Genomic DNA, 20,829 nt, shown 5'->3' with positions numbered 1-20,829 from the left:
GCTTAATATAAGGAGTTTTTTATTATTCACACGTTTCCTTTTTAGACTTAAGTATATTTTAGCAATTACATTTACTTTTGATACTTATGTATATTTAAAACCAAATACTTTTCGACTTTTACTCAAGTAGTATTTTACTGGGTGACTTTCACTTTTAGTTGAGTCATTTTCTATTAAGGTATCTTTACATTTACTCAAGTATGAGATTTGAGCACTTTTTTTCTGCCACTGCAAGTGAGGATGCTTGTAGTTTGTTCAGTTCAGTGTTTTGAATAGCAGGATATTGTAGTAGGCTACACATTACCAGTTGGCATGGCCAAGTTCATTTACATTTTATGATGTGCAGTGATGTAAAAATACTTTAAAGTACCACTTAATTCGTTTTTTTTTGGGGTATCTGTACTTTGCTATTTTTATATTTGACAACATTTACTTCACTACATTCCTAAAGAAAAGAATATACTTCTTACTCCATACATTTTCCCCTGACACCCAAAAGTACTTGTTATATTTTGAATGCTTAGCAGGACAGGAAAATGGCTCAATTCACACATTTATCAAGAGAACATCCCTGGTCATCTCTACTGCTTCTGATCTGGAGGACTCACTAAACAGAGAACATCCCTGGTCATCTCTACTGCCTCTGATCTGGAGGACTCACTAAACAGAGAACATCCCTGGTCATCTCTACTGCCTCTGATCTGGCAGACTCACTAAACAGAGAACATCCCTGGTCATCTCTACTGCCTCTGATCTGGAGGACTCACTAAACAGAGAATATCCCTGGTCATCTCTACTGCCTCTGATCTGGCGACTCACTAAACACAAATGCTTCATTTGTAAATTACGTCTAAGTGTTGGCTATCCGTAAAAAAAATATATATTTAAAAAATGTAAAAAATGTCAGACAATTACTCAAGTAGTATTTCACTGGGAGACTTTTACTTTTACTTGAGTCATTTTCTATTAAGTTATCTTTACTTTAACTCAGGTATGACAATTGGATACTTTTCCCACCACTGATGGTGTGTGTGTGTAACCAGTGTGAAATGGCTAGCTAGTTTGTATTTATTATGGATCCCCATTAGCTGATGCCAAAGCAGCAGCTACTCTTCCTGGGGTCCATCAAAATGAAGGGAATTTATACGATTTAAAAAAACATTACAATACGTTCACAGATTTCACAACACATTGTGTGCCCTCAGGCCCCTACTCCACCACTACCACATGTCTACAGTACTAAATCCATATGTATAGTGCGTATGTTATCATGTGTGTGTATACATGTGTCTGTGCCAATGTTTGTCTTGCTTCCTAGTCCCCGCTGTTCCATCAGGTGTTTTGAAATTTTTTAATTTTACTGCTTGCCTCAGTTACTTGATGTGGAACAGAGTTCCATGTTGTCATGGCTCTATGTAGTACTGTGTGCCTCCCATGGTCTGTTCTGGACTTGAGGACTGTGAAGAGCTGATTTATGGTGTTTCAATCGGTGACGCCACTCTCTCTGACACCTTGCCCTGACACCAAATAAAAATACAAATGCAACAATTTCAATGATTTGACTGTTTCAGTTCATATAAAGGAAATCAGTCAATTCATTAGGCCCTAATCTATGGATTTCACATGACCCGGGCACAGCCATGGATGGGCCTGGGAGGGCATAGGCCCCCTTGACTTTTCCCGAAGCAACTCCTGCATTGTCTTGGCTGTGTGCTTAGGGTTGTTGTCCTGTTGGAAGGTGAACCTTCACCCCAGTCTGAGGATCTGAGTGCTCTGAAGCAGGTTTTCAAAAAGGATCTTACTGTAATTTGCTCCGTTCATCTTTCCCCCGATCCTGACTAGTCTCCCAGTCCCTGCTGCTGAAAAACATCCCCACAGCATGATGCTGCCACCACCATGCTTCACCGTAGGGATGGTGCCAGGTTTCCTCCAGACGTGACACTTGGCATTCAGGCCAAAGTGTTCAATATTGGCTTCATCAGACCAGAGAATCTTGTTTCTCATGGTCCGAGAGTCCTTTAGGTGCCTTTTGGCAAACTCCAAGAGGGCTGTCATGGAAGCCATTCCTCATTAAAAGGCACGGCTTCCGTCTGGCCACTCTACCATAAAGGCCTGATTTGTGCAGTGCTGCAGAGATGGTTGTTCTTCTGGAAGGTTCTCCCATCTCCACAGAGGAGCTCTGGAGCTCTGTCACAGTGACCACTGCATTTTTGGTCACCTCCCTGACCAAGGCCCTTCTTCCCCAAACGCAGTTTGGCCGGGCGGCCAGCTCTTGAAAGAGTCTTGGTGGTTCCAAACTTCTTCCATTTAAGAATGATGGAGTCCACTGTGTTCCTGGAGACCTTCAATGATGCAGAAATGTTTTGGTACCCGTCCCCAGATCTGTGCCTCGACACAATCCTGTCTGAGCTCTACGGACAATTCCTTCATCCAAATGGCTTGGTTCAATTTCGAGTCTCATAGCAAAGGGTCTGAATACTTACTTAAAGTATTTAATTTGTTTTATTTTTGAATACATTTGCAAAAATGTCTAAATACCAGTTTTTGCTCTGTCATTATGGGGTCTTGTGTGTAGACTGATGAGGGGGGATAAAAGTAATGTAATCCATTAAAGTCTAACGTAAATTTGTTTTTTGTTTTTTAAATCAAGGGGTCTGAATACTTTCTGCACTAAGATGACCAAAAGGTATGTTGCTCTGTGCACGGGGGCTCAATTCATCCCAAAGGTGTTCGATAGGTTTGAGGTCAGGGCTCTGTGCCGGCCAGTCTAGTTCTTCCACACAGATCTCGACAAACCATTTCTTCTGTATGGACCTCGTTTTGTGCACCGGGGGCATTGTCATGCTGAAACAGGAAAGGGCATTCCTCAAACTGTTGCCACAAAATTGGAAGCACAGAATCGTCTAGAATTTCCATTCACTGGAATTAAGGAGCCTAGCTCGAACCATGAAAAACAGCCCCAGACCATTATTCCTCCTCCTCCAAACTTTACAGTTGGCACTACACATTGGGGCAGGTAGCGTTCTCCTGGAATCCACCAAACCCAGATTCCTCCGTCGGACTGTCAGATGAATGTGATTCATCACTCCAGAGAACGCGTTTCCACCGCTTCAGAGCCCAATGGCGGGGAGCTTTAACCCATTCCAGCAGAAGCTTGGCATTGCGATCTTAGGTTTGTGTGCTGCTGCTCAGCCATCAAAAACGTATTTCCTGAAGCACACGATGAACAGTTCCGGTGCTGACTTTGCTTCCAGAGAAAATTTGGAACTCGGTAGTGAGCGTTGCAACCGAGGACAGACGTTCTGTGAGCGTGTGTGATCTACCACTTCACAGCTGAGCCGTTGTTGCACCTAGACAATTCCACTTCACAATCACAGCACTTACAGTTGACCAGGACAGAAATTTGCCGAACTGACTTGTTGTAAAGGTGGAATCCTATGCCACGTTGAAAGTCACTGAGCTTTTCAGTACAGGACATTCTACTGCCAATGTTTGTCTATGGAGATTGCATGGCACGGCTCAATTGTATACACCTGTCAGCAACAGGTGTGGCTGAAATAGTCAAATCCCAATAATTTGTAGGGGTGTCCACATATTTTTTAGTGTGTGTGTGTGTGTGTGACTAAGAGTATCTTGCTAAATAATGTATGCGTCTTGGCTCATACTGATGCAGTTCAAAAGCAAAACGTAAATCATTCATTTTCATTAATTGTATAAAAAAATGTATTTATGATCAAGGACACCATTGAGTAACACCGAGTACAACAGGAGTGACCGTCCAAGATGGTCAATGACAACATGGAGTCTTATCGGCCAAACTTTTAGACTCATACATAAGATATTCCACACACCCACGACTAAGAACAGCAATGAAAAACATGATTTAAAAGATAAAAACAAAATGTTAGCCGTTTTGCTGGTGCTACGATTTCAAAATAGTCCGGACATAACAATTGAGGTGATAACTTGTGTACAAAAAAATTATTTTTTTTACATAGGGCTGCATTTAAAAGTTGTTTTTTTTTTATACAAAAAGTGCAGGAGCTCCGAAGCCTTCCTTTCTCCATAAACTCTTCATCACACCCTAAAAAAAACAGAGCATCTTAAGGGTATTTTTAAACATCTTTACAAAAAAACAAAAAAAGGGGTGAAATCTCAAAGATACATTTTCTAAATGAATATCTGGGCCATCATTATGGCTTGTTGAATGGTCTTCCAAGTGAAACCTTATACTACATTAACATTACGACCTATACACATCATCATGATGATTTCATAAACATTTCCTCTTAAAAGATAGATTAAAACCTGCACCTTGTTAGAGACTACATAACTGCACTTAAAATGGGACTAAAAAGCAGACTAGGAAGTAAGCATGCATACCAAATGACACCCTATTCTTTTGTATAGTGCACTATATAGGGAATAGGTCCCATAGGACTGTGGTCAAACAGTGCACTATATAGAGAATAGGTCCCATAGGACTGTGGTCAAACAGTGCACTATATAGAGAATAGGTCCCATAGGACTGTGGTCAAACAGTGCACTATATAGAGAATAGGTCCCATAGGACTGTGGTCAAACAGTGCACTATATAGAGAATAGGTCCCATAGGACTGTGGTCAAACAGTGCACTATATAGAGAATAGGTCCCATAGGACTGTGGTCAAACAGTGCACTATATAGAGAATAGGTCCCATAGGACTGTGGTCAAACAGTGCACTATATAGAGAATAGGTCCCATAGGACTGTGGTCAAACAGTGCACTATATAGAGAATAGGTCCCATAGGACTGTGGTCATACAGTGCACTATATAGAGAATAGGTCCCATAGGACTGTGGTCAAACAGTGCACTATATAGAGAATAGGTCCCATAGGACTGTGGTCAAACAGTGCACTATATAGAGAATAGGTCCCATAGGACTGTGGTCAAACAGTGCACTATATAGAGAATAGGTCCCATAGGACTGTGGTCATACAGTGCACTATATAGAGAATAGGTCCCATAGGACTGTGGTCAAACAGTGCACTATATAGAGAATAGGTCCCATAGGACTGTGGTCAAACAGTGCACTATATAGAGAATAGGTCCCATAGGACTGTGGTCAAACAGTGCACTATATAGAGAATAGGTCCCATAGGACTGTGGTCAAACAGTGCACTATATAGAGAATAGGTCCCATAGGACTGTGGTCATACAGTGCACTATATAGAGAATAGGTCCCATAGGACTGTGGTCAAACAGTGCACTATATAGAGAATAGGTCCCATAGGACTGTGGTCATACAGTGCACTATATAGAGAATAGGTCCCATAGGACTGTGGTCATACAGTGCACTATATAGAGAATAGGTCCCATAGGACTGTGGTCAAACAGTGCACTATATAGAGAATAGGTCCCATAGGACTGTGGTCAAACAGTGCACTATATAGAGAATAGGTCCCATAGGACTGTGGTCAAACAGTGCACTATATAGAGAATAGGTCCCATAGGACTGTGGTCATACAGTGCACTATATAGAGAATAGGTCCCATAGGACTGTGGTCAAACAGTGCACTATATAGAGAATAGGTCCCATAGGACTGTGGTCAAACAGTGCACTATATAGAGAATAGGTCCCATAGGACTGTGGTCATACAGTGCACTATATAGAGAATAGGTCCCATAGGACTGTGGTCAAACAGTGCACTATATAGAGAATAGGTCCCATAGGACTGTGGTCATACAGTGCACTATATAGAGAATAGGCTGCCATTTGGGATGTAAAAATTGCAGGCAGACAACAGAAAAATCACCTTTTTTCTTTTTCTTCCAAAGACGTAAATAAAAAATAAAAAGTAAAAGAAGCAGTCAGTTAAAAGAGGAACACATACTAAAACCAGAAGCACAGTGAAAAGTTGAAAAATATATGTCATATGTACACATGTAATCGAGTGTGTATATTATACAGGTTTGACTGCCCATTCCTGTTAAAATGAGTCTGGAGCAGTCAGGTCCTCACACTCAAATACTGCATGACATTCAGTCCAAAAGTGTAGCTGCAGATGAGAAACAATCTCCCAGAAAGTCGCCACGGTCTTCTTGTTCATTAGGCACCAAAAACAAAGAAAACGGTCCGAATTGGAGAGGTTCTGCCTGGACTTGTCCAATCAGAAACGCTTTATTTTCCTTAGTTGCAAAACGTTTGTGCCTTAACGAACACGGCCCTGCTTTCAAGAATAAACAAAGAGGTCCATCCGTCTAGGCAGAAGCCTTTTACAATACAAGGGGACTGCTCTACCCTGGGGGTACAGTTTAGTTTGAGTATAACAGTTTAGTTCGAGAATACAAAACATATACAAATACTCAAACTGTACATAGCTTCAGGAATTATAAAGATTTGTGTTTTGTTGTTTTCTGTAACAAGAAAATCCTCTGTAATGGTGTTTTGTTGGTATTTTCATCAGTAATGAAAACGTTGTAGTTGTAGGCAGAGATCCATTTAAAACAACATCCTCATTAGAGTCAGTTAAACTTGATTCTCCTCATCTCCGCTGTGTTGAAGGGAAGAAGGCATCCCTCTCCAAGTACTGCAGGGCTAATCCATAGAATTAGAATGAACATTCTAATATAAATATACATTCTATATTTCTATTGGTTAGCCTGCTGGGTCAACCAATCACAAATCAGTCTGGAGGAAGGAGATCGTGAAGACGAAACCGTTCTCTGACGTAAGGCCTTACGTCCTCATTCTGTGGAGGAGTGTAAGAACAGACAGCAGAGGTTGCATAAAATAGTACAGCAACACAAATGACCGAGGTGACGTTCGTGGAGGAAGAGAAAGAAGAGAAACCGGTCTGTTTATGCAAGCCGGATACAGACAATCTAACAGGCACAAGGGCAAATGTTTGAGTGAGTACATAAGGAAGTCATTTGAGTTTGATGCACATTCAAAAAATATATATATTTTTTACAATTTTTCCTCTTCTCCAGAATGAGTACATACCATCTCCACTAGCTTCTCCAGAACGAGTACATACCATCTCCACTAGCTTCTCCAGAATGAGTACATACCATCTCCACTAGCTTCTCCAGAACGAGTACATACCATCTCCACTAGCTTCTCCAGAACGAGTACATACCATCTCCACTAGCTTCTCCAGAACGAGTACATACCATCTCCACTAGCTTCTCCAGAATGAGTACATACCATCTCCACTAGCTTCTCCAGAACGAGTACATACCATCTCCACTAGCTTCTCCAGGAAAGGAACCAGCTTGAGAAGCTCGTTATCGTTCCTGTCCATGAACCAGCTCTCGATGGGAATCCCATTGGAAAGCTGTGATGAAGAACCATGACGTTTTGAATCGTATATGCCACTTTGCCCTCACTATTTATCCAAAATACTTAGTATATTGAGGGCATATAATTTAAGTATGCGATTCCTGCGGGATAGAATGAGTAGCTGTACTGTAAAAGCTTACCTGATAGGCGAAGGCTTGAGGTGAATTGTCGATTATTATTGTTTTTGAAAGATCTCTTCCAAGAATGTTTAGGTCCTTGATGTAGTTTCCTTGAACACATACACAGTGCTCACGAAACAAACGATGCCTGTAGGAGAGGTAGAGGAATAACCCAAATGATTAGCCAAGTGTAGAAGTGGGTGTTAGGACATTAGCGCAAGCTTTATACACGCACCCTAATCCCTACATAGGTGCACTACTTTTGGGGAATATTGTGCCATTTGGGATACAGGTCACGGTGCAACTCAACACGGGTTATTCGTAATCATTCAAAAGCAATAACTTTATTTAACTGACCTGACCAACTGTTTCTTGGGGTCCAGGATGTTGAGCAGCTTGTCTGCATACACCTTCTTAGAGGCAGTGAACAGAATGATCTATGAACAACAAGAAACCCATAAGAATAATTTTTACTATATATTTTCGTTCTGTTTGATTGTCTGTCCCAGTGAAGTCTACAGTAGAGGTTTACACGAGAACGGGACCCTGCGGGAATCTGTCAGGGAATAGGAGTCAAGTTCGGGACAGGATCAACAGTCCAAAGGAAAGGGCAGTGCAGTAATAGGGGTGGAAATACAGACAGGACAGACAGGACAGACAGGGGTTTTTCCCTTTCACTATTTTCTACATTGTAGAATAAACTAAAAAAAACATGAAAACTATGAAATAACACACATGGAATCATGTAGTAACCAAGAATGTGTTAAACAAATCAAAATATATTTTATATTTGAGATTCTTCAAAGTAGCCACCCTTGATGCCAGCTTTGCACACTCTTGACATTCTCACAGGCATTGCTGGTTGTTTGGGGTTTTAGGCTGGGTGACTGTATAGCACTTTGTGACATCTGCTGATGTAAAAAGGGCTTTAAAACACAAATTTGATTGAATAGCCTACATACTTTTGCGTACAAAATTCAGCGATTTTTTTTGATAAGGGACAAGAATGTTCTGGGGTTATAAAACTGTTGTAGGATCAGGATAGTACAGGTGGGGGGATTTTTTTTTTATTGACAGAACAAGACAGGAATTAATTTTCACTCTAGTCTACAGTGGTCTGATGTCTATGTATTAAACACATAGGACCTCACCTCGTAAATTTGAGACATGCGCTCCAGGAACTCTCTGAAGAACGGCCTCAAACGCACGTACACCTGCAGAGAAGAAAGAATCATATGGAAACCATATCATGTCAAGAGCGTTCCCTGTTCAGTGAAAGATATGTTTTGCATGATGAAAAAAATAGGGGTCGGGTTGTAGAAAAATCAACGGACCATCAATGTAATAAGAAACCTTAGTTGCCGGTAGCAACCACTACAGAATGTCCGGTCAGAACAAGGATGAGACGGATGTCCAGGTTAAGGGGAGTTTAACGGAAGATAGCCACATACATCTGACCACTCGTGGTTCAGATAACCGAGAATCATGTCCAGTGAGAACTGACATTAACGATGGTTCAAATTGTTGCGCTTGGCTGGAACAGCGGAGGTGTTCGGGAATCCCTCCTGCCCCCCAGTGGCACAGCGGAGGTGTTCGGGAATCCCTCCTGCCCCCCCAGTGGCACACCGGAGGTGTTCGGGAATCCCTCCTGCCCCCCAGTGGCACACCGGAGGTGTTCGGGAATCCCTCCTGCCCCCCCAGTGGCACACCGGAGGTGTTCGGGAATCCCTCCTGCCCCCCCAGTGGCACACCGGAGGTGTTCGGGAATCCCTCCTGCCCCCCCAGTGGCACACCGGAGGTGTTCGGGAATCCCTCCCCCCCCAGTGGCACAACGGATGTTCCGGTTCTCAGGTCACTTATGTAATTTGATGTTGAAGACACCGACAAGTACCCCTGCATGGGGGGGACCATCCAAGCGAAGAAAGAGGGACCCAACATGTACACGTACACTTAAACATCAGACAGACATGGATTTAGTCCCACGGAGGGAAAACGCTGGTAGTGCTCATTAGGATGGGGACGTTTCTGACCATACGGTGTTCCCAGGGTCCAACACTAACTGAAGTCCAGGGAATCTAGGCCGAACGAGATGTGCTGATAAGTAATTGGCTGACCTTGACCAATAAGATACTAACAAAAGTGGGGGTCCCCTGAATGGGACACTAAGCTGCCTGAATGGGACACTAAGCTGCCTGAATGGGACACTAAGCTGCCACTTTAAACAATGCTACCTTATATAATGTTACTTACCCTACATTATTCATCTCATATGCATACGTATATACTGTACTCTATATCATCGACTGTATCCTTATGTAATACATGTATCACTAGCCACTTTATACTATGCCACTTTGTTTACATACTCATCTCATATGTATATACTGTACTCGATACCATCTACTTTATCTTGTCTATGCTGCTCTGTACCATCACTCATTCATATATCCTTATGTACATATTCTTTATCCCCTTACACTGTGTATAAGACAGTAGTTTTGGAATTGTTAGATTACTTGTTGGTTATTACTGCATTGTCGGAACTAGAAGCACAAGCATTTCGCTACACTCGCATTAACATCTGCTAACCATGTGTATGTGACAAATAAAATTTGATTTGAGCTGCCTGACTAGAAGTAACCATGACTAGAATCAGATGACTGAAGCTGGCCATTTTAACATGACAAATCACATAAAACCCCATGCTTTTTCTCGATTTGTCTTACCTTGATTCCTCATGTCCCCCCTCCCCCCTCCTTCTCAAAACGCATAGAAGTAATCCATGGGAAAAAAGCCCTTGGATATTCTCTTACAATGTGGTTTGAGAATAAAGCGAGGAGAGAGAGAGGACACAAGGAAAGAAGAATTGAGAAAAAGCCCATTGACAATCACTTAACACCTGTGGATTTCTATAGTATCACAGCCTGTACCTGGTAGATGACGTCTTGGAACAGGACAGGGAAGGTCAGGGCTGCGTCATCCAACTCATTCAGACTACAGTGCACCAACGTCTCGTCCTGATGAAGACACAAACAGTACACCTTCTGGTTAGCGGCTGTTCAACCTTCTTTAGTTGAATGCACGGGACGCTGTAGATGAGAGCTAGCCTAGTCGCAGATTGGTTTGTGCTTCTTCTGCCTACTCCAATTGTCAAGCCAAATTTAACCTTTGCTTAGCCCCAGAATTTTGAGAAACCAATCGTAGCGCTCCAATGGGAAAGCAATTGTCGTAGACTGGCACCCAGGCTATATTAAAAGAGAGCAGAAACTCACCAGCACCCAGGCTAGACAAGAGGTTCTGCTAATGACTCAAATATTTTTAAAAAGTGCTACTCACCAAATCTAGGACCAGGGAGAACTCTGGTGTGCTGCGTGTTTTGAGAGGCAGTGCTGGTTTCCTGGCGATCTGCTCCTCTGTCAACGGAGGCACATGCTTGATGAAGAAGTACCTGAAAGCAGAGCAGGCACAGAAGATATTAGTTGGTTCAAGTAAAAAAAAAAATAAAAAAAAACCATTTGCACACACACACAGTTGGTTTGATGGTGATGACGACACGCAGATGGGCAACCTATTTCTACTACTTATTATTCCACAGACATTTAAAAAAGAGGGGGGCACTTAAAACGTTGTTTGATTGGTAAATAAACTAAGAGGTACTCACGGATCAAAGACTTCCCAGTCCTCCTCGTAGGTGCCGTCTGCAGGGGCCGTGGGAGGGGCGTGGGGGTAACAGCTGACTGGGGTGCATACCGGAGCTGGATGACATATTTATAAACAGAAATCCACAGGTTTTATTTATTCGCATCTACCTTTCACCCCGGTTATTTCAACATAGCATGTAAAAAATTCCACTGAATATTCCAGATTACTAATCGCCACGGTGGCCTGTTAGAAGGGGCGTACCGCCACGGTGGCCTGTTAGAAGGGGCGTACCGCCACGGTGGCCTGTTAGAAGGGGCGTACCGCCACGGTGGCCTGTTAGAAGGGGCGTACCGCCACGGTGGCCTGTTAGAAGGGGCGTATCGCCACGGTGGCCTGTTAGAAGGGGCGTATCGCCACGGTTACCTGTTAGAAGGGGCGTATCTGTTTCTGTAACCATCTCCCCTTCCTCCACAGGTGGTTCTGGTGTAGCCAGAGGAGCCGGTGGTGGTGGTACTGGAGCAACAGGAGACAGGACGACGCCTTCTGTAGATGTGGGGGTACTGGTCGACATTTCCTCCACAATCTCCTCAGCCTCCAGCACCTGCCCAGGTGAGTCAGACCCAAGAGTGGCTGGATCGGGGAGATACAGGAGAGACACAGGGGGTTAATCTCAAAAAGTATTTTCTTTGAATTCTTTGCATCTTCTCTTGTTAACGCCTGTTCACAGAGAGGAATAAGGCAATGACGAGAGAAGAGTGAACATGGATGAAAAAAAAAGAAAGTGTGTGTAACCCACAAATGTGTTTTACATTTAAAACCTCTGGCTGGACGAGGGGAATACACAGGAGCGACGTGGAGAAGAGGGAGGTATATAAGAGAATTCCTTTAGGACCGGTAAACATTTTTTTACCATGGGGCTGGTATCCCAGACAGATTACACCAAGTCATGGATCAGTAAAGCACGTTGGAGGAACTTCATTGAGTCAATGTGTTTCAGTCCAATAACAGCCTTAATCTGTAACCAGTCACACTCTTAGACTGGTCTTCCTGGTTGAAAAAAAAACTAACAACAAAAAAACACAAGACACAATGATGAGACTTGAGGCAGATTCTGTTACCCGTCTTGGTTGCAGGTGAGAAGAAGTTGAAGACGGGAGAGAAGATGGTGCCCAGGAGAGTAGTGCGAGGAGGGCTGATGGCCACCTCCACGGGGACCTCCAGTTTACCGTTGGGCTTCAGGGGCTTACTGTTCAACGTCATTGGATCTGAGGGGGAAAACAAGGGAACTTCACTATTTCCAATGAAACCTGCAAAATCCACCTGCTTTTTGGCAACGCAGGATATAAGAACAGCCCTTAGCCGTGGTATATTGGCCATATACCACACCACCTCGCGCCTCATTGCGTAATTATGCCAGAGGAATGTCTTGACTCACCAGGTTTGTTAGCGCTTCTCCTGCAGCCCCTGGGGATAGCTTTGTTAAGAGGATGAGGAGAAGACGTGATCAGGTTGCTGCTGTCCACTTTACAATCAACACGACTCCTCTTAGCTGGGATGTCATGCTCCATCTGACAGAAAGGAAGCAGAGTAGAGGGACTAGTGGTTAGTGTCACAACTTGCTGAAAGCAACATTCAATATGGCACCCTTCTGACTTGTAGCTTTAATTTAGGATGCTAATCCTCTTCAACTGTTTTAAGATCAAAATGCCATTTTAACTTTAAAAAAGGTGAATTGCACCTGCACATTTTGGCCTCTTTTTTTGGGGGGGGGGGGCTCGCTCCTCAAGAAACAGAAGCCAAATGTAACTTGGCTTGGGGGGGGGTGATGTGGGTGTCTCCATTCAGAGACATCAGTACAGAGTGCCAGGTCTCTCTCCATTCAGAGACATTAGTACAGAGTGCCAGGCCTCTCTCCATTCAGAGACATTAGTACAGAGTGCCAGGTCTCTCTCCATTCAGAGACATTAGTACAGAGTGCCAGGTCTCTCTCCATTCAGAGACATTAGTACAGAGTGCCAGGTCTCTCTCCATTCAGAGACATCAGTACAGTGCCAGGTCTCTCTCCATTCAGAGACATCAGTACAGAGTGCCAGGCCTCTCTCCATTCAGAGACATTAGTACAGAGTGCCAGGTCTCTCTCCATTCAGAGACATCAGTACAGAGTGCCAGGTCTCTCTCCATTCAGAGACATCAGTACAGAGTGCCAGGCCTCTCTCCATTCAGAGACATCAGTACAGAGTGCCAGGTCTCTCTCCATTCAGAGACATCAGTACAGAGTGCCAGGCCTCTCTCCATTCAGAGACATCAGTACAGAGTGCCAGGTCTCTCTCCATTCAGAGACATCAGTACAGAGTGCCAGGTCTCTCTCCATTCAGAGACATTAGTACAGAGTGCCAGGTCTCTCTCCATTCAGAGACATCAGTACAGTGCCAGGTCTCTCTCCATTCAGAGACATCAGTACAGAGTGCCAGGCCTCTCTCCATTCAGAGACATTAGTACAGAGTGCCAGGTCTCTCTCCATTCAGAGACATCAGTACAGAGTGCCAGGTCTCTCTCCATTCAGAGACATCAGTACAGAGTGCCAGGCCTCTCTCCATTCAGAGACATCAGTACAGAGTGCCAGGTCTCTCTCCATTCAGAGACATCAGTACAGAGTGCCAGGCCTCTCTCCATTCAGAGACATCAGTACAGAGTGCCAGGTCTCTCTCCATTCAGAGACATTAGTACAGAGTGCCAGGCCTCTCTCCATTCAGAGACATTAGTACAGAGTGCCAGGCCTCTCTCCATTCAGAGACATCAGTACAGAGTGCCAGGCCTCTCTCCATTCAGAGACATTAGTACAGAGTGCCAGGTCTCTCTCCATTCAGAGACATCAGTACAGAGTGCCAGGCCTCTCTCCATTCAGAGACATCAGTACAGAGTGCCAGGTCTCTCTCCATTCAGAGACATTAGTACAGAGTGCCAGGCCTCTCTCCATTCAGAGACATCAGTACAGAGTGCCAGGTCTCTCTCCATTCAGAGACATCAGTACAGAGTGCCAGGCCTCTCTCCATTCAGAGACATCAGTACAGAGTGCCAGGTCTCTCTCCATTCAGAGACATTAGTACAGAGTGCCAGGTCTTTCTCCATTCAGAGACATCAGTACAGAGTGCCAGGCCTCTCTCCATTCAGAGACATCAGTACAGAGTGCCAGGCCTCTCTCCATTCAGAGACATCAGTACAGAGTGCCAGGTCTCTCTCCATTCAGAGACATTAGTACAGAGTGCCAGGCCTCTCTCCATTCAGAGACATCAGTACAGAGTGCCAGGCCTCTCTCCATTCAGAGACATCAGTACAGAGTGCCAGGCCTCTCTCCATTCAGAGACATTAGTACAGAGTGCCAGGTCTCTCTCCATTCAGAGACATCAGTACAGAGTGCCAGGTCTCTCTCCATTCAGAGACATTAGTACAGAGTGCCAGGCCTCTCTCCATTCAGAGACATCAGTACAGAGTGCCAGGCCTCTCTCCATTCAGAGACATCAGTATCAAGCCTGTCTGTCAGTCTGGACTTCATCACATCATCTTGCAAGTCTCCATGTGCTGGCTCCATACATGTTTCTGTGAACACAGTCACTGTTCTATTATCAATGGCAGTTAGTTAGTCTTTACCAGCGTTTCATTAAATGGTCACAGCAGCGTAGATCAGCTCCTAGCCCTTCCTCAAAGATACTGGACGGTCACACACACAAACAGAGCACTGATCAGACACGATCAATACTGGTTATGATTAGCCTGGTGGATAATGGGCCAACCTGATCAATGGATTCGCCTTTATATTTCTCTTCAGAGATCAGAAAATGTGAAGTGAAATAGCATGGTGAACACAGTGATCAGGCTGGTTCCCACCAGGCTAGGTTATAGCCTGAAGATTATATGGTGAACACAGTGATCAGGCTGGTTCCCACCAGGCTAGGTTATAGCCTGGAGATTATATGGTGAACACTGATCAGGCTGGTTCCCACCAGGCTAGGTTATAGCCTGGAGATTATATGGTGAACACAGAGATCAGGCTGGTTCCCACCAGGCTAGGTTATAGCCTGGAGATTATATGGTGAACACTGTGATCAGGCTGGTTCCCACCAGGCTAGGTTATAGCCTGGAGATTATATGGTGAACACAGAGATCAGGCTGGTTCCCACCAGGCTAGGTTATAGCCTGGAGATTATATGGTGAACACAGTGATCAGGCTGGTTCCCACCAGGCTAGGTTATAGCCTGGAGATTATATGGTGAACACAGAGATCAGGCTGGTTCCCACCAGGCTAGGTTATAGCCTGGAGATTATATGGTGAACACAGTGATCAGGCTGGTTCCCACCAGGCTAGGTTATAGCCTGGAGATTATATGGTGAACACAGTGATCAGGCTGGTTCCCACCAGGCTAGGTTATAGCCTGGAGATTATATGGTGAACACAGTGATCAGGCTGGTTCCCACCAGGCTAGGTTATAGCCTGGAGATTATATGGTGAACACAGTGATCAGGCTGGTTCCCACCAGGCTAGGTTATAGCCTGGAGATTATATGGTGAACACAGTGATCAGGCTGGTTCCCACCAGGCTAGGTTATAGCCTGGAGATTATATGGTGAACACAGTGATCAGGCTGGTTCCCACCAGGCTAGGTTATAGCCTGGAGATTATATGGTGAACACAGTGATCAGGCTGGTTCCCACCAGGCTAGGTTATAGCCTGGAGATTATATGGTGAACACTGTGATCAGGCTGGTTCCCACCAGGCTAGGTTATAGCCTGGAGATTATATGGTGAACACTGTGATCAGGCTGGTTCCCACCAGGCTAGGTTATAGCCTGGAGATTATATGGTGAACACAGAGATCAGGCTGGTTCCCACCAGGCTAGGTTATAGCCTGGAGATTATATGGTGAACACTGTGATCAGGCTGGTTCCCACCAGGCTAGGTGATTATACGCATCTAAGAAGTAGAAAATAAGCAACAAATAATGACAGTTTACATAAATTGTTTCACAATTGGGTTATGAAGTGGGTTACCTTTGTGTGATATATATATATATTACAAATTATGAGCCACTGAAAGCTGTTGCAGGTGAAGGCCACGTCTTTGTGAGACACAGAGTTGGTGAACGGATGATCTCAGTGATTTATTTAGAATTCAAGGCACACTTCACCAGCATGGCTACCATACCATTCTGCAGCGAAAAGCCACCCCATCTGGTTTGCACTTAGTGGGACTATCATTTGTTTTTCAACAGGACAATGACCCAACACACCTCCAGGCTGTCTAAGGGCTATTTGACCAAGGAGAGTGATGGGGCTGCATCAGATGACCTGGCATCACAATCACCCGACCTCAACCCAATTGAGATGGTTTGGGATAAGTTGGACGGCAAAGTGAAGGAAAAGCAGCCAACGAGTGCTCAGCATGTGTGGGAACTCCTTCAAGACTGTTGGAAAAGCATTCCGGGTGAAGCTGGTTGAGAGAATGGCAAGAGTGTACAAAGCTGTCATCAAGATAAAGGTGGCTGCTTTGAAGAATATAACATTTTCATTTGTTTAACACTTTTTTGGTTACTACATGATTCCATGTGCTATTTCATAGTTTTGATGTCTTTACTATGTTGAAAATAGTAAAAACAAAGAAAAACCCTTGAATGAGTAGGTGTGTCCATACTTTTGACTGGTACTGTATATACACACCACGCAGTGTCAGAGGAAGGCCCAAAGAAACTGTCAAAGACTCTAGTGACATAATGTTCTCTCTGCTACCGCACGGCAAGCAGTACCGGAGTGTCAAGTCTAGGTCCAAAAGGCACCTAACTACTTCTAGCCAAGCTATAATATTGCTGAACCATTCATCAAATGGCCACCCAGACTATTAACATTTATCCCCCTTTGTTTTTACACTGGTACTGTTCCTAAATGCTAATGTTTTAGCATTTGAGGTACAAATCCCATTCAAGTCATGGGACCGATATTAGTATTTTTCCCACATCATGTCCAAATCATTTGAAAGTATCTCAAATTGATTGTGAAGCTCAACAAAGTCATTTGGATTATTTGAACACGAAGCGTGTAAAACCGCTAAATATCCATCCCGTGACATAAATGGGATGTGCCGCAATTTATTTTATATTTAACCTTTAACTAGGCAAGTCAATTAACAACAAATTCTTATTTACACTGCTCAAAAAAATAAAGGGAACACTAAAATAACACATCCTAGATCTGAATGAATGAAATATTCTTATTAAATACTTTTTTCTTTACATAGTTGAATGTGCTGATAACAAAATCACACAAAAATGATCAATGGAAATCAAATTGATCAACCCATGGAGGTCTGGATTTGGAGTCACACTCAAAATTAAAGTGGAAAACCACACTACAGGCTGATCCAACTTTGATGTAATGTCCTTAAAACAAGTCAAAATGAGGCTCAGTAGTGTGTGTGGCCTCCACGTGCCTGTATGACCTCCCTACAACGCCTGGGCATGCTCCTGATGAGGTGGCGGATGGTCTCCTGAGGGATCTCCTCCCAGACCTGGACTAAAGCATCCGCCAACTCCTGGACAGTCTGTGGTGCAACGTGGCGTTGGTGGATGGAGCGAGACATGATGTCCCAGATGTGCTCAATTGGATTCAGGTCTGGGGAACGGGCGGGCCAGTCCATAGCATCAATGCTTTCCTCTTGCAGGAACTGCTGACACACATGAGGTCTAGCATTGTCATGCATTAGGAGGAACCCAGGGCCAACCGCATCAGCATATGGTCTCACAAGGGGTCTGAGAAGAAATGCCACCCAACACCATGACTGACCCACCACCAAACCGGTCATGGTGGAGGATGTTGCAGGCAGCAGAACGTTCTCCACGGCGTCTCCAGACTGTCATGTCCGTCACATGTGCTCAGTGTGAACCTGCTTTCATCTGTGAAGAGCACAGGGCGCCAGTGGCGAATTTGCCAATCTTGGTGTTCTCTGGCAAATGAAAAACGTCCTGCACGGTGTAGGGCTGTAAGCACAACCCCCACCTGTGGACGTTGGGCCCTCATACCACCCTCATGGAGTCTGTTTCTGACCGTTTGAGCAGACACGCACATTTGTGGCCTGCTGGAGGTCATTTTGCAGGGCTCTGGCAGTGCTCCTCCTTGCACAAAGGCGGAGGTAGGGGTCCTGCTCTTGGGTTGTTGCCCTCCTCCACGTCTCCTGATGTACTGGCCTGTCTCCTGGTAGCGCCTCCATGCTCTGGACACTACGCTGACAGACACAGCAAACCTTCTTGCCACAGCTCGCATTGATGTGCCATCCTGGATGAGCTGCACTACCTGAGCCACTTGTGTGGGTTGTAGACTCCGTCTCATGCTACCACTAGAGTGAAAGCACCGCCAGCATTCAAAAGTGACAAAAACATCAGCCAGGAAGCATAGGAACTGAGAAGTGGTCTGTGGTCCCCACCTGCAGAACCACTCCTTTATTGGGGGTGTCTTGCTAATTGCCTATAATTTCCATCTGTTGTCTATTCCATTTGCACAACAGCATGTGAAATTTATTGTCAATCAGTGTTGCTTCCTAAGTGGACAGTTTGATTTCACAGAAGTGTGATTGACTTGGAGTTACATTGTGTTGTTTAAGTGTTCCCTTTATTTTTTTGAGCGGTGTACAATGACGGCCTAGGAACAGTGGGTTAACTACTTTGTTCAGGGGCAGAAGGACAGATATTTACCTCGTCAGCTCAGGGATTCGATCTAGCAACTTTTCCGTTACTGGCCCAACGCTCTAACCACTAGGCTACCTGCCACCCAAAATGTGAGCATTTGCAAACAGTTCACACAAACACACCTTGACAGCATTTCCCCTGATGAACTTCTTGATGGTGGAAAACAGGCCCGTCTCATTCTTCTGCATTCTGAGGCCTCTCCTGGTCGCAGCAGTGGGCTCCACCTCACAGTGTTTCCTCTTGGCCTGGGCTGGGCGGGGGGCCGAGGCTGGGGCTGGACGGCCGGGGCTGGATTTGGGACCAGGTTTTGGTTTGGTGCTGGTCTGCTGAGAAGCTTTCCGCACTCTCAACCTCATCATCCTACACGTTACATGGAAGACTGGTGTGGCAGCACAGCAAGCAGACAGGGCAATATATATTACAAGTACAACAAAGAGAACACAGGAAACCAGTGAGGTGACATGTAGCCAAGTCAAAGCTTTAATACAGCCACATCACATTTATTTATTATAGCCCTAACAATGTGTTTATTTTTACTTTGTTAGGATGTTTGGCATATTCTTGACATTTGTATTCCCCAAAAAACGACTATATCTAAAAAAAAATAAAAAGAGTATTGAGAATTATAACTATATAATTAAGCTAATAATTATATGTCATTGCAATTATAATGTATAAATATTTCAGAATACAGATTTAAATTCACAATAACATATCCACAGTGGGATCTATGCTACAGTACTTGTAGTTATTTTATGAACACTACCAGGAAAGTGGGCGGTGTTCGTTCTGCAAAGAGTATTGAGAATTATAACTATATAATTAAGCTAATAATTATATGTCATTGCAATTATAATGTATAAATATTTCAGAATACAGATTTAAATTCACAATAACATATCCACAGTGGGATCTATGCTACAGTACTTGTAGTTATTTTATGAACACTACCAGGAAAGTGGGCGGTGTTCGTTCTGCAAAGCTTTTTTTTCCCCTTCTAGCTGAAGTTGTTGGCAAACTTTTAACTAGTTGCTAGTATGAGACCTAGGTAACTAGTCAAGACGACAATTCCCTTTCACAAGACAAGTCACATAGGACGTTAAACCAAATAAATATGAGACTTGACCAAATGCCACCACATATATATATAGCTCCAAACATTAGTAATGGGTTAGCTAGTATCTAGCTAGCAGTTGTTAGCAAGCCAGTGAACAGCGAGTGACAAGCATGAACATTACATTAGCCAGTTAACTGTTATGTAACCAGTGTTTGGCTAGCTAGCCAAAACAGTTAGCGACCCCAATTATTTTATTCCGGCCATTCTAAAACGAGATACAGGTATTACAGGTAGTAAGATGGCAAAGCTAGCCAACAAAATTGGGACTAACGATTTAACATTTTTTTAAAGTAACGGAATAGTTGTCTGGCGACTAGCTAACGGTATCCATCACTTAAGATTAGCAGGCTAGCTAGCCATTTTGATTTCACGATTGCCAACCAAACAACATGCATAACATCGGTCAGCAGTTTTAATATTAGTTTTAATAAATTAAATGACTAGTATCGTCGCTAGATATAGCTAGCTAGTCACGTTAGCTGGTAGCATTTTTAAAAGCTACATCAAGCTGGCTAGCTAGGTGCTCACTGGTGATATGGCAATCGTTTGAATCAAAAAAAAAAAAAAAAAAAACATGTTGACACAGCCATAAACAATTAACGTTACTTACCGATGGTGCAAATAAATTCGTAACCAAACTTGCCGCTTGCCTGTCCACACTGGTAGCCGCAACGGTGCGGCCACCGAGAGAGAGGTCTGTCCGTCGTTATCGCTGCCAGCTGTGTTCAGAACCACAGACCATCGACGGGCTCTTCGGACGCCATTTCCCGCCTCATCACAAATTCCCGAGAGGGTGCACTCGATAAAGCTACTCGGGACTCCAGCGCTACTTTGATGTCTAGGAATGTGGATTATATTACATGAGATTTACAGTGTACCACCACCATCGCAAAAGCA

The 20,829-nt window shown here is 44.0% G+C and overlaps 1 protein-coding gene across 1 annotated transcript; it reads right to left on the bottom strand.

The window, feature by feature from the left end:
* Nucleotides 1-3,699: 3,699 nt before the first annotated feature.
* Nucleotides 3,700-20,829, bottom strand: LOC110521224 (CTD small phosphatase-like protein 2-A). Its single transcript, XM_036968537.1, has 13 exons — nucleotides 20,543-20,829; nucleotides 18,938-19,194; nucleotides 12,523-12,655; nucleotides 12,206-12,352; nucleotides 11,511-11,717; nucleotides 11,107-11,200; nucleotides 10,782-10,893; nucleotides 10,376-10,462; nucleotides 8,597-8,659; nucleotides 7,803-7,882; nucleotides 7,467-7,593; nucleotides 7,226-7,321; nucleotides 3,700-6,733 (listed from the first exon to the last, which is right to left on the bottom strand). Exons 2-13 carry the CDS (start codon nucleotides 19,172-19,174, stop codon nucleotides 6,668-6,670), a joined length of 1,449 nt encoding a protein of 482 aa, XP_036824432.1. The 5' UTR covers nucleotides 19,175-19,194; nucleotides 20,543-20,829; the 3' UTR covers nucleotides 3,700-6,667.

Source organism: Oncorhynchus mykiss, chromosome 30 (assembly GCF_013265735.2).
Source record: "Oncorhynchus mykiss isolate Arlee chromosome 30, USDA_OmykA_1.1, whole genome shotgun sequence".
Classification (NCBI taxonomy): domain Eukaryota; kingdom Metazoa; phylum Chordata; class Actinopteri; order Salmoniformes; family Salmonidae; genus Oncorhynchus; species Oncorhynchus mykiss.
This window is presented reverse-complemented; position numbering and strand designations above follow the sequence as displayed.